At 33.7% G+C, this 17,508-nt stretch overlaps 2 protein-coding genes across 2 annotated transcripts; both read left to right on the top strand.

Annotated features, from left to right (window-relative positions):
- Positions 1-340: 340 nt before the first annotated feature.
- LOC148617303 (adenosylhomocysteinase B-like) lies at positions 341-7,612 on the top strand. The gene is made up of 8 exons (XM_088584922.1): positions 341-430; positions 2,578-2,897; positions 3,147-3,246; positions 3,635-3,747; positions 4,885-5,092; positions 5,586-5,791; positions 6,131-6,331; positions 7,058-7,612. The coding sequence occupies exons 1-8, from the start codon at positions 403-405 to the stop codon at positions 7,187-7,189; spliced, it is 1,308 nt and encodes a 435-aa protein (XP_088441048.1). The 5' UTR covers positions 341-402; the 3' UTR covers positions 7,190-7,612.
- Positions 7,613-12,502: 4,890 nt separating this feature from the next.
- LOC148617302 (uncharacterized) lies at positions 12,503-14,631 on the top strand. Its single transcript, XM_088581627.1, has 4 exons — positions 12,503-12,779; positions 13,372-13,401; positions 13,757-14,219; positions 14,535-14,631. Exons 1-3 carry the CDS (start codon positions 12,503-12,505, stop codon positions 14,191-14,193), a joined length of 744 nt encoding a protein of 247 aa, XP_088437753.1. The 3' UTR covers positions 14,194-14,219; positions 14,535-14,631.
- The last annotated feature ends 2,877 nt before the right edge of the window (positions 14,632-17,508 follow it).

Genomic DNA, 17,508 nt, shown 5'->3' with positions numbered 1-17,508 from the left:
ATGTTTCAATATTATTAATACATGTGATAAATAGACCATGAAATGAACATTAAAACTTCACTACCATTTTTCTACAAGTATTTGATTTCTTTATGTACAATGATTTGCTAATTTGCCCTCCATACGGAGGATGATAAAATATATTTATTATAAAAAAAAAAAAAAAAAAAAAAAAAAAAGAACCCCATAAAGACCCCCTTCCAACTGGTTCTATGCTTTTTGTTGATTTTGCATATCCTTTTATTTGATTGGACGATGCTGTTTGACACAAGTCGATTAAAACATGCAATTTGATTGGTTAAAATTTTATATAAATTCTCTGGGATGTCCGTAAGTCGTTCTCTTTCGTAACGTGGTCACAGTGAGCAGCTGCGTAAAATTACATTAACAAATATTGTTAAAATGTCAACAAAGCCACCATTCAAAGTCGGTATGTATTACAATATAATTTTCCCTTAAATATACAATAGTTGTATAGAAATGACTCGTGTGCTTACGTGTTAAGTAATGCAGATGATTGGTAAAAAAAGAGTACCGGCGTCTGTCTTGTCCTAGATATTAACCCGTAGGCATGGGAGTTCAAAATATCCGACTTTTCAGATTATAAAATATTAAGAAATCAACATTGGTAAACTATCTATATTTATACAGCTTAGACCATTTATCAAAGAGTTGAAAGAGTCAATATTTATTGACTGATTCAAACACTTTTTATCCATACAACAGTACAATTCAGATTTAAATATTCTTGGAATTTATTTATGCACCCCCACACACAGTGTCCTCTTGATGGGATGAAGCAAATTTCAAGAAACGAACTGTTGACTCTGAGTACCTGAGTTCTCCATTTGCGTTTATGCTAGCAGCTGCTGATACAATAGTACATTTCAGATTTATACTCATGGCTAGTTCGAGGGATCTATTTATGACCTCCACAGTGTTCTCTTGATGGGATGAAGCCAATTTCAAGAAACAGGAACTGTTGACTCCTTCCGAGTTCTCATTTGGTGTTTATGCTTCTAGTTCTGTGAATTGTTGCAATTTCTTAATCTTTGTGTAAAGTAACATTTTAGTTAAAGCTTTATGTTATAGCAGGATTACCCACATTTACCCTTGCACAGGATGCTACATGTACTTTGCTACTTTGTACTGAGTTATTTCCACACATCTGTTTCTTCTAACTCTTATAGCTAGTTTAATTAGCTCACCTGGCTATGTGAGCTATTGTCATCACTTGGTGTCCTGCATTGTTGACAATTTTTCAAAACTCTTTTCTTCTGACACTACTTTACCAATTGGAATCGAACTTGATATGAATGTTCCTTGTGGTATCCTTCATAGAACTGATGTGGGGGGTTTTTGATCCATGGAAAAACATGGCCACCATTACTAAAAATAGAACATAGGGGTCAGACAGTAGTTTTTCTCATATATCTCTGAAACTGTTAGATTGAGACAAATTCTGACAAGGGTAAAGGGGTTCAGCATGATGAAATCTATCTGTGGTCAAATTTTCGTTTTAGTCGGTGAAGCCATGTTGGAGTTGTTGCCCTTTTTGATATTTTTTGGCTATTTTTAATGTTATTTCTTTGATAAATCTTTTCCTCTCACACTACAGTTCAGAAACATTTACTTAATCAAGCCACTGACAACTCATTCAAAATCAATCTAAAGAAGTACCTTAACACTTTTGAATAGAGTATCTTAAAAGAGAAAATTGTTGCTGCTTAGACTGTTTTTTAATGTTCTATATTGTATTGTTTTAAAGTGATTTGGTATTGTTAAATCAGCTTTTGTTTTTGTGTTGTGTTGTTTATTTTTAATTTTTTAATTTTTAGTAGATATAGTTTGTGTTTGAGGGCCTCAGGGAATATTAGCTTGTAAACTAATTGTGTAACCCTCTTGAAATAAAGTTATTATTATTATTATTATTACTACTTGACCAATTGGTACCAAACTTGGTATGAATGTTCCTTGGGATATCCTGCATAGAAATGATGTGGGTATTTTTGATACGTCAAAAAACATAACTGCTGTTACTAAATATAGAAGATAGGGGTCAGATAGTTGTTTTTGCCATACATCTCCAAAACTGTTAGGTTTAGCCAAATTCTGACAGTGTAAAGGTGTTCAGCATGATGAGATCTATCTGTGGTCAAATTGTCGTTTTAATTTGAATTGTCGTTTTAATTTGTTAAGCCATGTTAGAGTTACTGCCCTTTTTCAATTTTTTTTTAGGAGAATTTTTTATGTTATTTCTTTCTAAAATGTTCTCTGACACTACTTGACCAATTGGAACCAAACTTTGTATGAATGTTCCAACATTATTTTTTACTAGTTTAATGAGTTGTATGCTTATTGATTGTCATGTTTCATATCTTCTCTCTTTCAAACCCAGTACTATATAAATGGCCATGCTTTAGTGATTTGAGTATTAGAGCATTTTAGAATGATTAAGCTGCTGATGAAGTTATTGATGTACAATTGTATCATTTTCTTTACATACATGTAGCATCAGCATAATTTAACACTTCTAATATATTTCTTTGTAATATTATTGTATAATTTTTGTTGCAGCTGATATCAACTTGGCTGACTGGGGTAGGAAATGCATCGAGATTGCGGAAAATGAAATGCCTGGTCTGATGCAAATGAGGAAAATGTATGGTGAGACCAAGCCATTGAAAGGAGCCCGTGTTGCTGGATGTCTACACATGACCACACAGACTGCAGTACTCATTGAGACCCTCACAGCTCTTGGTGCACAAGTTCAATGGAGTAGTTGTAATATTTTCTCCACCCAAGACTTTGCTGCTGCAGCTATTGCCAAGACAGGTGTACCTGTTTATGCATGGAAAGGCGAGACAGATGAGGAATATATCTGGTGTATTGAACAGGTATAGAGCAATAGGCAAATTCTTGCTTGTCATTTTATATCTCTTCATATTTTGTCAATATATACATAGTTAAGCAAAAGAAAGTTTGTACTTTTCTTATCGGCCATACATGTACATTGTATTTCAAGGAAGAAATATCATTATGTTGGTTAATAAATGAGACGGTATAAATTATCAGTTTGAGTTATGAACTCGTCTTGAAATGGACAGAATACAGAGTTGACTAGATTAATTTGTTTTGTATTTCAGACTCTTGTTTTCCCTGATGGACAGCCCCTGAATATGATTTTAGATGATGGAGGTGACTTGACAAATTTGGTCCACGAGAGATTCCCGCAGTATTTACCTGGTAATAATTTGTTCATTATGTATTTGTCAAGAAATAACTTGGAGAGTTTACTAAGGCCAGAGAAAAGAAAACTTGTCTGTTTATCCCTTTTTTTTCCAGTCTACCCTTGCACAATTTATTGGTATTTTTGTTATGAAATGCAGCTAAATTATTTTATGGCCGTGTACTATAAAAGTCGAGAAATCCTTCCTTAAATGTCTATGTGAAATAACTATTAAAAAGTAAAATTATTTTACCTACCTAATTAGGTGAAATATATATATTATATGCTATAAAATCCTATGGAATAAATTGCCCTTTTAAAATTGTATTTGAAATTTTCTCCTTGCTGTTACGTACTATTTCTGATAGAAGTACAGCTGGTATTCATGAATTTGTATTCTAACAGGTATTGTTGGTTTATCTGAGGAAACAACCACAGGTGTACACAATTTACATAAAATGATGAAAGATGGAAAACTAAAAATCCCAGCCATCAATGTAAATGACTCTGTTACAAAGGTAAGTTACGAAAATGTTGAACAGTAGAATTTTATAACCACAGAGCTGCCAACCCCTACTATCTTAGAATAAGTCTTCCTGTTTTGGCCATTGAAAATTAGGAAGAAAATTTTTTGATTTTTGATTTTGAAAAAATGATTTTTTTTCGTTATCATGACCATTTCCAGTTTTAATATTAGTAAATTCTGCTTTGCTGTCTTTTTCTGTGTTTGCCAGTAATATATTTTACAATACAAAATCAGGTTTCATGTGAAAGCTTTATAAAAACAAAAATGGCTGCTTCTCACCAAATATCACCAGCAGACCCCCAGCCTTACTATTTTTCATAACTTTGGGTTGGCAGCTCTGTAAATGTATCCAACACTAAATCATTTTGTTTTTGTGAATAAATTATGTCCTCGGTTTCTTTTTGGTTTTATTTTAGATCCTTTTCAAACTTTATTAACATATACAAGTTGTATAAATGATGATATACTGTTTAAGTCTAATGATTTATATTAGTATATATTTCATATCGGTGAAAAATCTGATTTTCTAATTGGATATAAGGTGGTCATGTGTCATACTTTATTCCATGGTAGATTCTCCATCAGTCAATACCACAAGGAAAACAGACCAGAAAACTGGTCATTATCAGAACATTTCACAATAATGACCAGCTGGTATTAAGAGTTATGTCCCTTTGAAATATCACAGTTGGGATTCAGACATGCATGTGACAAAGTCACACTTCTTTAAGGTCAATTATATGTACAACAAAAAAATATTAAGGATGTGGTTCCTCAATGAAATTAACATAATAGTTGTTGATAAACTGGTAAATATTGTGATATTTAGACTGTCCTGTGGGCAGTCTAAATATCACAATATTGACCCGTTAATCAACAACTAATGTATAATTCTGTAGTTTTTTATGTGCATTATTTTGCTTTTTTTAATTGTGGAAATTTTATAGACCAATGATGAATGTTTTTAGTCAATATTGAAAGGGGGGGGTCAATTTATTTCATTTGACTTGAACTGTCATAAACTGGATACAAGATTTCCTTAAAATTTTATTTTTTCTCAGTCTGTCCTTATGTATTTATCATTTCAATTCAACAATGATTGATTGACCAACATACAACTTATTTTCAGAGCAAATTCGACAACTTGTATGGGTGTAGAGAATCTCTTGTTGATGGAATCAAGAGAGCAACAGATGTCATGTTGGCAGGAAAGGTTGCCATGGTAGCAGGTTATGGAGATGTTGGCAAGGGTTGTGCTCATGCTCTGAGAGCATTTGGTGCTCGTGTCATGGTTGTTGAGATTGATCCAATTATTGCCCTCCAGGCTGCTATGGAAGGTGCATTATATTTAACTTTTTGGACCAGACTATATTTGTGCACAACACTTGTGCACAGTAAGAAAGGAAGAGAGAATGATTGCATATGTCTGTTACTGTGCAATTTTGAATAATTTTTTTATTAGTAGTGGTTCCAATTAATGGGCCCTGCAGTATGCAAGTAAAAAACAGCATGAAAATCTTGAAAAAAATGACCATAATTGACAAGTAGATTTTCTATACTTTGTAATATGGGAATCATGTTTCTTCTTTTCCTCCATGTTGATTAATAGTTTTTTTCTGTTTGAAATATAGAAAAAAAATAAAATGATATCAACCTGAAGACTCTTCTTAAAGACATGATTTTTTTTCGCTATTTAGCAGAATTCTGCTATTTCAAATCCAGATTTTACGGTTATGATTCATTTTTTTACTATATATTTACTTTCGATTTTGCCTATTTCCACTTTGTTTGTAGACCTCGTAAAATCATCTCTGTTCTTAATTTTTTCAGGTTTTGAAGTAACAACAGTTGAAGAATGTTTACCTAAATGTAGATTGTTTGTAACAGCAACAGGTTGTAGCTCTATCATCCACGATAAAATGTTTGAACAGATGTTGGAAGATTCTATTGTGTGCAATATTGGACATTTTGATTGTGAATTAGATGTCAAATGGTTGAACGAGAACTGTGCAAAGAAGGAACAAATCAAACCACAGGTATAGTGTTAAGACTGCCCTTCTGAAAAAAGGATACCGTTTGATTTAAGTAGTAATTCAAGTTTTTTATTTTCATGGAAATGACTTTACTTCTCTTTGTAGACCTTATTTTTCTGCATTTTCATTTTTTAAGTTGTTTTATGATGTCACAATGCTATTTTCTGTTAGGTCATTACTTAGGAATTGTAGTACCTTTTGTGAAATGGACTTCTGGTTTTTTTGTCACAATTCTTTTTTATTGTATATTAACTTTTAATTTCCTAGAATGTGATTTTGATGATCTGCGAAACAGGATTGTGCATTTCCAAAACAACTTGTTACATTAATTACTACTTATAGGTTGACAGATACACATTAAAGAATGGACGACATGTCATTTTGTTAGCTGAGGGTCGTCTTGTTAACTTGGGTTGTGCTCATGGTCATCCAAGCTTTGTCATGAGTAACTCCTTCACCAACCAGGTTCTTGCTCAGATTGAGTTGTGGACAAAGAAAGAGGAGTACAAAAACAAAATCAGTGTCACAGTTCTTCCAAAGAAGGTAAGAGAATATCTTTTAGTCTTTTTTCAGGCAAATGTATTCACTATTTTGCTCATGTTTATAAACATGAATATAACTCAATCATAAATATAATATAATACTGCAAAGAAATTTCCATGAAAATTTCTAAAACTTTTTATTTAAAAAATACTAAAGCAAAAACTCTCTAGTCATTATCCAGTTTCAAATTGTATTTTTATTGTATATGCAAAGAATATCAGTTGTTGGAAACCCTTTTTAAAATGTAAATTAATGAACATTTAGTAAGAGTTCCTGAGATGAGCCTAAGGTGTCTTGTATTTTTCTGGCCTGCAATAATTACTGTTAAGATAGTGAGGTTGAATGCAGATCTATAATACTTTGTGTCTCATGGCTTGCAGAGATTACACTCACATGCACCTGTTGACCTTAAAGCTTTACTGTTATATCTTATGCTTCATGAAAGTTAATAGCAGATTGTCTTAAAGATTATTGTCAGATGTGATGAAACAAGAGTTTTTCAAGTTGTTTATCTGTCTATTCTTTCTGTTTTCATGGTTAGCCTTGTTTATCTATCTGTTCTTTCTATTTCATCATATGCCTTGTTTATCTATCTGTTCTTTCTATTTCATGGATGCCTTGTTTATCTGTCCTTTCTATTTCATAGTATGCCTTGTTTATGTTTATCTGTCTATTCTTTCTATTTCATGGTTTGCCTTGTTTATCTATCTATTCTTTCTCTTTCAGTTGGACGAGGCTGTAGCAGCTGCTCACTTAGACCATCTGGGTGTCAAACTGACCAAATTGACAGAAGAACAGTCCAGCTACTTAGGCATACCCAGGGATGGACCATTCAAACCAGAGATTTACAGATATTAAAGAAATCCAAGAACTATAGTGGGATCTCATTGTGCACCATTTTCATTAAAAAGAGGGGGTTTCTAATTAGTGGGACTTACATTTTTTATGTTTATATGTTATACTTTGTTGGTTTTTGACAGGACTGCTCAGGTTTTACCATTTGGCTGAGCATGGGCTACTGTTTAATGGTATAAAAGATATTTCTTTTGGAAAGCAGCAGATTATTTAATCAGAATGCATTACCAGTATATGCATTTAATCAGAATGCTTTACCAGTATATGCATTTAATCAAAACGCATTACCAGTATATGCATCACTACAACAATGTTCAGATCAATTTTATTTGAAGTAGGTTTTAATGAAAGCTACATGTATGTCATTACTTTGTTATTGTCAATGAAAAAAATATAAAAAAGAGATAAAAAAAAATGAATGACAAATTGTTTGTTTTCTTTAATCATTGTTAATAGTTAGTTGGAAAAGAAGTGAGAAAAAACAGTTCTTGTAATAAATTCTGAGCAAAAATTATAACAAATATTCAATATGGAAGGCAGGATTCTTTTGTAAGAAGTTGTGCAAGATAAAAAAAAAACCTTCTGATACTAAGTATGTGTGCACCACTATTTCACTAACACATCTAGGCCCAGTTGTTTAGAATTTGTTGAAGTCATATTGACAAAGTTTTAAAGCATGTACAAAAATACCAATCATTCAAACTGAACAAGGCATTCACTTCAATGTAAAAGAAAATTAACCTGAAATTCGATTGTTAATATTGAACCAAAAAAGAACACAAGTTTTTCTTTAAAATTATATACCACACATTTGAATGAGACTGTCAAAATTTATGTTAATAAAACTCACAATGATGAAACATATTAATATTGCAATATATCCTTATGGTATCTGTTTTAAGGTTTGCTTCAAGGTGTGGGTAACCAAAAAGGAAGTTCCGCGTTAGGTTGTGTGGAGAAGACTTAAATTCACCTCAACCATGTCTATTATTGAACTTGCCATCAACATAAGGAATATTTTGCTAATGAAGAAAAAAATTATACCCAGTTATCACTTATGTTCAGACTTCCACTCGGTTCTTACATCGTTTTAGGCTTCTCTTTAACTCCCTACGCTTAGTTTTTTTGTTTTTCTATTTTGATGCCGCCCACTTCAGTTTTCTATCAACATAGAGTTATCCTTCTTTGAATCATAATACAATATATTTACTTGGTCAAGGAGATGATTTTCGTGTGTTAATTTGTTTTATTTGTATCTTAATAAGTAAACTCGAAATTTTATTGATTTCCCATAAACGAATAACATTATTCTGAGCATACGTGGTATTCGTATTCATTTATTTCTAGATACCACTTCTTCAGGAATGTGTCAACTAGGTTTAAACATATTTCATATGACTAGAATGAAAATGAATTCTCCATTCCTTGAAGGGACATTATTTAATTACAACCGGTTTATTTTTAATTTAAAAAATACAATTGATTTGAGAATTGCATGACTGAAATAAATGTTTCGCTTGGTCTTTTGTTTTCGTATTATGATTTTTGCTTCAACTCCGAGGAGAAAATCAACCAAACATCTTGCTTCTCAGTAGACGTCTATGAAAATCACTTTGTGCTGTTTTGCTAAAAAGAAACAAAACTTTTAATAACCAATCACTAAAGTTACGAATGAGAGAATTGTTCAAGGAGGAACAGGATTTTTAATAATTTATTTTTTAGCTATTGCCATCACTTGGCGTCCGTCGTCGTCTTCGTCGTTAACATTTTTTTCAAACCGACATTTGACAAATCTGGACCAAACTTGGTATGAAAGTTCCATTGAATATCCTGCATAGAACTGATGTTGGGGGTTTAATCTGTTTTTCGACGGATTAAACCCCCTTCATCAGTTCCATTGGGTATCCTGCATAGAACTGATGTTGGGAGTTTAATCCGTCGAAAAACATGGCAACCGTTATTAAAAATAGAACATAGGGATCAGACAGAAGTTTTTCGCATATTACATCTCCAAAAACCGTTAGGTTCAGCCAAATTCTTTCAATAGCTGAAATGATTCTTATTATAATGCATACGACAGTCTTGAAGGGATCAATGTTGTCAGACGACTCCTTGTAAGAGTTATTGCCCTTGAAATGCGAAAAAATGACATTTTTGTTTTGTTTTGCTTTTTTTACAGTTTCCAGCCAATATCTTGAAAACTACAATAGAATGAAAGAAATTTCAATGTTGAGACTATACTTATGATAAGTCCTACCAAAGTCTTCTTCAGTCGAAATGGTTGGACAACTCCTTGTTAAATTTATTGCCTTTGAAATGCAAAATTCAGCCAGGTGAACGATTCAAGCTTCTGGAAGCCTCTTGTTTGTAAATAGTATTTATACAAATTTAGTAGGTTGGTCAATTAGACAATATTGAAACGTGGATATCTGATGTCGTTCTCAAAATTTTAAGATTTTTGATAAGCCTATTTTACAATGGAATTTCAAGGAACTTACTTTCAAAATTGATATACTGGAGAAAAAAACTGCCAATAATAATCTCTCATTTTGTGATTTTATAGGAGTTTTCAATTTGCACAAACTAGAGGGGTTTCTGATTGAAAACAGTACTCAAGTTATGAAATATTCATTTCAACAAATATTGCGGTATTTAGTTGAATTACCCACACTTTTATTATAATTGAATTTCAAGATGCACGTATCTTTTGAATAAAAAATCTGCATTAATTTAGTTAGTTGGAAGTAGTGAATCTGGTTCCCTATATGAATGGTAAGCATGACAAATTCATGAGGAATTCACTAAAAGTACCCAAAGGAACCCATCATTTACTTCCAACTCCGAAAATAATTCACGTCTGTGAAAAAGACGTACTTCTCAGAGCAAGAGTCACGCTACTCAAATTGGAGTCTAAATGTCGAAAGTATTGCAACACTCTGTTTTCCGGTTGCAGACAGACTGATGGTTGGAAATTCTTAAAAGTACATAGACAAACTTGCTGGGATATTCTTAAAAGTACACAGACAAACTTGCTGGAATATTCTTAAAAGTACTAAAGGAATATGACAAAGAAAGAGAGAGAAAATAATTCGAAGAAAGAAATATTTCCGCTCATCTAGTCTTATGGTCGTACAACACTCCCACCCGTCTGTATCAAAAGACATTTGTTACGTTACTTAGAAAATCGTATAAGACAATATACGAAACACAGGGTAATGCTAAATTCGTATAACAGTTTTTTTTCAAGTCAATTCACATAATCGTTCTGAACTGCGACACATTCTAAATTCTAAATGGTTCTATTTGAGGGAAACTCATTTTTGACTGTTCTTTGTATGCATTTGTTGAGAACTTGCTTGGTTATTATGCACAGCAATATGTAACTGTAGCATGTCAAGATGACACAACAAATTCCATAAGTAAGTGACATATCAATTCCGTCGTTTAGGCAGACTGAATTGGGGATTATACATCCGAATGATTTTTTCTGACATCTTCACTTAGCAGTTATGGAAACCCTATATATAATGAAGTCATCACTGGAACAAGACTTCCTGGTAATATCGATGACGTGTTGGTCGGTTTCACACCTAGAGTGATGAGGCATACAAACGGCTTGTCTGTCTTAGAGCATTTGGCTTCAACATTAGTTCTCGACCTCGTTTTCTCTATACAGTCTTTATAAAAAAATAGAACACCTAAAAGTAGGTCTGAATATTATGGTTTAATTACCTTATTCATGACTGCTTAGTTAGGTTAGTTGATAGCTTGTAGCCAATTCTGTATCAATATTTGCTATTTGACTACTTTTTTGTATCAAGGAACCTTTAATTTTGTGCACACGTGCATGTTTCATTTGCGATGAGGCTTTTTGGAGATTGGTTTATATCATTTCATCTGTTTATGAGGGTGGTTTGAATGTCAAAGGAGAAGACTTCTCAAGTCAATAAATTGCTAAATATGTTCCTTTTTTCTATTTACATACTCCCTCCCGTCTCGAGAAGAATCTTAAAATATACATGTATATAGTATGATTCTTTCTTTGAAAGAGTTTCCTTAACACGAAACTTTACCTCATTGTATTAAATTGTTGCAAACGAGGTGCTTTGTATTCGCCGTCAGATTATATTTTTCCGACGCAGACTGTAGTTTCGCTTTTTACCCTTTGACCTGAAGGACGCTCTTCTATGGAAACGCAAGACACCTGATGGCAATTCTGTTTCCTGATCGGCAAAATACTGATAACTAGGGGCGTTGGAAAAAACTGTATGGAAAATTTGAAATGACTTGCCATATGTGTTATTTTCTTGACAGAAATAAAGAAACTTTAAAGTAAAAGGAACAAAATTTTACTGCGTGGGCTATCTATTTTAAAGATAGTATTTGTTGTCTTTTGTCCGTTTTGTTCTGCTGTTTTTTTTGTTTCGACAGACCAAATATAAATAACTTAGAAATTTAGAAACTAGTGGAATTAGATCATCATTGGTCTATATTCCATTTATGGACATTCGTTCTTCAAGATCAGATTTCTCAAATATATACAGTTGCTTCCCGAATTAACGCGTCACAAATCGTAATAGAATTTTAATACCAAATTCTATTCAAAATACTACGACAATTCAATTTGCATTGAAGAGCACCAAGCATTCCTTGTTTGTGGACTTTTTTACCCTTCCAATCCAGTTCATACTACATGTTTTACTACGCAACACGCACTCGTAATGTGGTTTAAGAAAATTCCTAATCGATTACGTAACTGCAGAAAAGTATGAAATTCTTGCATTTCTATAAATCAGATCTGTCAGAGTTCAGTCTAGGTCGACCTCATTGAATATAAAACGGGTGCCAGCATAATCATAATCACGTGATAATATACCTAACAAGACCCCAAAGACAAGTTGTTCTTGTAATTCCATCTGAACCGTTGAAAAGGTAAGATAAACGTTAAATCGATACTCATCTTTGCATCTGTAGATTACAAAGTTCCTCTATTAAGACTCTATCAAAAACATTTTAAGGACCACTTTTATTTTTTTTATAATTGTTTATGGTTGTGCAGGGTTGTCCAGTTTCACCTCCTGTAAAATTTTAAAAAATGGCGAAATTTTACCAAAGTGTTAGAAATTCTGTTTATACTTTGCATTGTAATTACTTTCCGATAACAATATACAGGGAATATAACTAGCACTCGAAGTTTTAGAGCAGAGTCACTTAATCTAGAAAAGAATGTACACGGCACTTAATTCTTAAATTCGCAAGTGTCTAGTGTAGAAATCTTTTAATTAAAGTCAATCTATGTTTGCATTGTATTCAGATATGTTCAAATTCCTGTTTCTGTTTGGTTTGGTACTAATTGTATCCAATGTGAACGCCGGAAGATACGGTGGTGGTCGTGGTAAGGGCTATGGTGGTGGCAACGGCGGTGGATATGGGGGTGGATATGGGGGTGGTTACGGTCCTGGAGGAGGGCACGGCTCTGGAGCAGGATATGGAGCGTCTGGTCTCTTAGGAAATCTGTTAAGCGGTTTCACCACTGGTGGTGGTGGTGGTGGTTTCGGCGGAGGACGAAGTCATGGAGGAGGACTTGGTTTTGGTAAGATGTCATAATCGATGTTTTCGACATTCTGTATAACTAGAATAAAGTCATGCACGAACAATTCCAATCAAGAGAATTCAAAGTAGTTATAACTTAAAGGAAGAAAAAAACAACATGATTCAAAAGGGCACACCCGCATTAAATTCCCTAGGTTTTACCCTAAATATATGCCTTCACTCTGGTCGGCTAACATGTTTCATGAAATGAAATCCTGGATCCTCCTCAAACTGATCCTTGTAATGGCGTTTTGACTTAACACCTGTTAATAAGTATACATGACTAAGCTCCCTTTGATTTGACTTAGTAGTATGTACCCGTAACAGATCACCTGTTAATTTGTAATTACACAGGCTATCAATCATAATACAAACCATCCGTGTATTAGAACAGAATGTAATTTGTTGCCACAGGTGATTTGTGGTACTAAGAATCTATCGCCATGGTGTCTAATCGAATTTTTTTTGCCTGTCTTTTTCGCCTGAGAGTAATTCAGTATTACGATGGCAAACAAATCGTTGATTTTATGTGTATTCGTTTTACAAAACGAAATTCCAACTCGTTAAAACTTTTTTAAATTATATTTCAACAGGTGGTTCTGGTGGTGGCCGAAATATAGCAGGTATTCATTAGTTATACACTTAGTACTATTTAGATACTTATTATAACTATTATGAAGGATTTTTATTCATAGTAGACTATAAATACCTTGAAGTTTGCTATTACACTTATGAGGCGCGCCTCTACTATGGTAAGAAAACAAATTAACAGGCGTGCGTCAAGGTTGTCCTTTCACAGGTCTAACAAAAATAAAACAATTTTTTTTCACTTGTAATTGTGTAAGATGAACAAATATTACAAATCTTAAGTTTACTACGAAGTTATTTGCTTATGCCTATTTATTACGGGAAAATATCCAAGTGTTTGTATAGTGTACACATGTACTTCAAATTTTGATTTCTCTATTTGTAATTCAGTTGTTCAAACTCCGGTCGTTGAATACCAGAACGTTATACGCAATGTGCCATCTATTGAGTATCAAACAATCCCACAAGTTCAGTATCAAACTCAAACAGTTGCTAGACAAGTTCCAATTTATGCCGGAGGCAACAATCCAGTAGCTGAGACATCGTGGTTAAACACAGGAAATAGCGCCCCTGTATATTCCGGGGGTTCAGCTCCTGTGTATTCTGGAGGTTCCGTTCCTGTATATTCTGGTGGCCCATCTCCAGTATTCTCTGGTGGATCACCTCAAGTATTGACGGGAGGTTCACCTCAAGTAGTTTCCGGAAGTTCACCCGTGTTTTCTAATTCACCTCTATATCCTGGATCAGTTGGGAGTGCGCCAGTCTATGCAGGCGGAAATTCTGGTGGCCCTACAGTAGTGCGAGGAGATGGAACGTACATAGTTTAATTCTACATATTCTGTAGATGGGATAGGTAAAAACACCTTTGTTTGTGGTATCGTTAGGAGCAAGCAAAGTCTCAAATCATATCACAATCGATAATTGATCATATGGTTGAAGTATTAACATACGTTTGCAGTTACATGTAATTTGAATGAGTGATATTTTTAATGCTTTATGTAGTATGTGCAAATTTAAACAATAAAATCAATCTGCGTATACAGAGACAGAAGGTTTACTACATCAATTTTTCACCCTGTATTATTTTCGTTAGAAAAAAGAAAGCATTTCAAGTTTATTACTAGTTACCTCGTATTTTTCCTGTTTCACATAATATAATTTCTTTCAGAAAGGGAAGACGAGCATTGATCAGCAGGGCACCATGCACACCCCCTCCCACATCGGAACACGCTCTGACGCCTTGGTTAATAAAATGTTGGAAAATACCCGTGCAGTTTCATTTCCTGTACTAGAAATTACATCACACAAACGCGGATCACATAGAAAGTTAACCGAAAAATATAGAAATTCACAAACATTACACAACTTTAGGTTCGTTCATCCAAGCCACAGAGGCCTAATGTGTCATCAAAATGCACCCCCTTTATAGAGGTGTAAAAGGTGCATCTTTCCAAGTACGGTACGTAGGCTACGGTATGTACAAACTATTTCAGGAGATGCGCGTATACAGAAAATTTCCGGCGAATTTTTAAATAATAACGTTGAATCAAATATAACGATACAAATCTCTGTAAACAGTGTTATCTCCTCATTACACCCTCCCCTTAGATTCAAACAGATTGCAGGTCAGTCGAACATGTCTGAAAATATGAGATATGCTGATCGATAATGACATTTAAGATTGTGTTGGATTTTATATAAACCACTTCCAGCTGAAAATCTAAACTATAAATTGATACTAGAAATATGTTTTTCTTATTTTTATCATCTTTCATCCGCTGTTTCATGGATTGAATTCGCTGAGAATGAACCTTATGAAATACATCAATATAGGTCACTTAAATTTTGGGTGTGTGGGAATCTGCAGTTAGCCGACGACTTTTCTTGTACATTGCTTCAAAAATTAATTCATAAACGTCAGCTCAGCACAGAATACTATACAGTACCTTGCAAAGACTCAAAGAAAACAGTCCGAATAAATGATACACAGACACATTTCATTAGGAAAATGGTGAACGCGTGAGTTAGCCCCTGTACGCCACTCACAATCACTCATCAACACTAATATGACATTCAAGTACACTTATACCTCCTATTTACGAATCAATTTGTCATGCACAAAAAAGAAAAAACTGAATCATTTTTATATCTTTGGACACTTTTTATACCACTGGTGCAACCCTACCCCACCCCATCCCCCATAAAACAGCATCAAATCTTTAAATTCATTTCCACATTTGACGAAACGATGTAAATCAATATGTTGTTCAATGTTACAGTTTTCCACTGATATCAAGAAATTAAGTTGCTGTCACACGTACGATTTTTGCGTTGAATGCTTAACGTATACCAATGCCCTCTGAAAAAAAATCGCTAGAATTGAACACTCTATACAGCATTTATAAATAACCACAAAAAAAAAGCATGACACTAAAATCCCAATCGTGTTGTCAATATTAAAGGTGAAGTATTGATAGAAAACTGGAGCAACGTCGAAATGATCAACATAAAGAGTAGATCGATTCTCAATTGTAGTAAAAGTAACCAATTACAAATTAACCCTACTGCTGGGATCCGATTGAATTACCATTTGTAAGGGTTAGTACTTATATCGTTATATATGAATGAGTGATGTCAGGGGTTGGAGGGAGCGAGGGTGGACTCAAAACCCTGAGTTGGGAGGATGTACAACTGAAGAAATTGAAAAGGAGATTATTTCAAAAAGAAAACAATGTTCAAACGGTGATTAATAAAAACAGCGCAAAGCAACCTATAAAAATAACTTTCCCATGATCGGAGTTAGCTCCCGACCAGCTACAGAATTAACAAGGTCTTAACTTGTGACATGCAAAGAAAAGATATAGTTCCGCTCCTACCCACAAAGAACAACATGCGATAAAAGTCATCAAAAAGAGGTCGTAGTCTATATAATATAAGACTGGGGAAAATAACAAACCAAGGGTAAAATCGCATAACAAACAATGACAGTTTCTTGTGAATGTAGAGTAAACTGTGATATTGTCCCTAGTTCTTGATTTTCTCTAAAGCATTTATGGAAAGAATATAAAAATATTCTTTAAAAGACATAAACATGACTTTAGTAGCAGTCCCCAAATAAAAATCATACAAGAGGAGGTTCATGACGCATGTCGAAACCTACCAAATTCTTTTTTTTTTCCTGAACAGACCACATATGATAACCAGTTCGTCACTCGGTTATTGCACTATGTTACAATTATAATTGGAAGATGGTTGTAATGGTTTTGTATTAATAGAAAGCTAGGACTGTACATAATGATAGCGGACCATTGAGTTTATGAATTCAAGTTTAAATTATACCTTGTATATGGCGGCCGAGACGCACGCGATTTTTTTCTTGATTTTGTTTGGATTATTGAGCCCAACATATATACCAAGTTTCCTCTGATTCTGATGAGCTGTTTTCGAGATATACGAGATTCAAATTTCCGGTGTAAAAAATGAATACGTTCAGTCCGGCGGCCATTTTGAAAAAATTGCGGCAATTGATTTTTTTTTTTAAGTTCTGCATCCTTCGAAGAGTAGTTCCAACTTTCTGAGAAGTTTTATCTCAATCTAAGGAGCCACTTTTGAGAAAAGGGGTGGACACTTATAAGAATTTTTATGACAGGAGAATTAAAATAATAATAATGATAATAATAATAAGAAGAAGAAGAAGAAGAAGAAACACAGTAAAAAACAGTAAGTCACCGCCACTTCGTGATCGGCGACTTAAGGTTCCGCTAAAGTCAATATCTAGGACATTCCTTAATGAAATGTTTCATTCATAGTTTTAATAATACATTAAATTTATCAATGAAACATTGCTAAATGCATCTTTGTTGTTAATGTTATATAGAAGTTATAAAACATTTGTTCCTAAGTTTGATTTGTGCTTGTGTGTTATATACATATAAAGATGAATTAAGCTATGTTTCAGTGCTTAATTTATTGTATTTATTAAAACTATGAATGAAAACATTTCATTAAGGAATGTCCTAGATGTTGACTTTAGCAGAACTTTAATGAAATTCGTTTTCAACTTCAACATTACATAATGGACAAGTCCTTTGATCGGGCGGGGGTAATTGTGTATCGTCCCGTTTCGATATAAAGATAACTAT

This window comes from Perna viridis, chromosome 5 (genome assembly GCF_037379345.1).
Source record: "Perna viridis isolate PV_CMFRI_1.1 ecotype Kerala chromosome 5, ASM3737934v1, whole genome shotgun sequence".
NCBI classification, from domain to species: Eukaryota; Metazoa; Mollusca; class Bivalvia; order Mytilida; family Mytilidae; genus Perna; species Perna viridis.
Note: the sequence above shows the minus strand (reverse complement) of the source record. Positions and strands in the feature narration are given on the sequence as shown.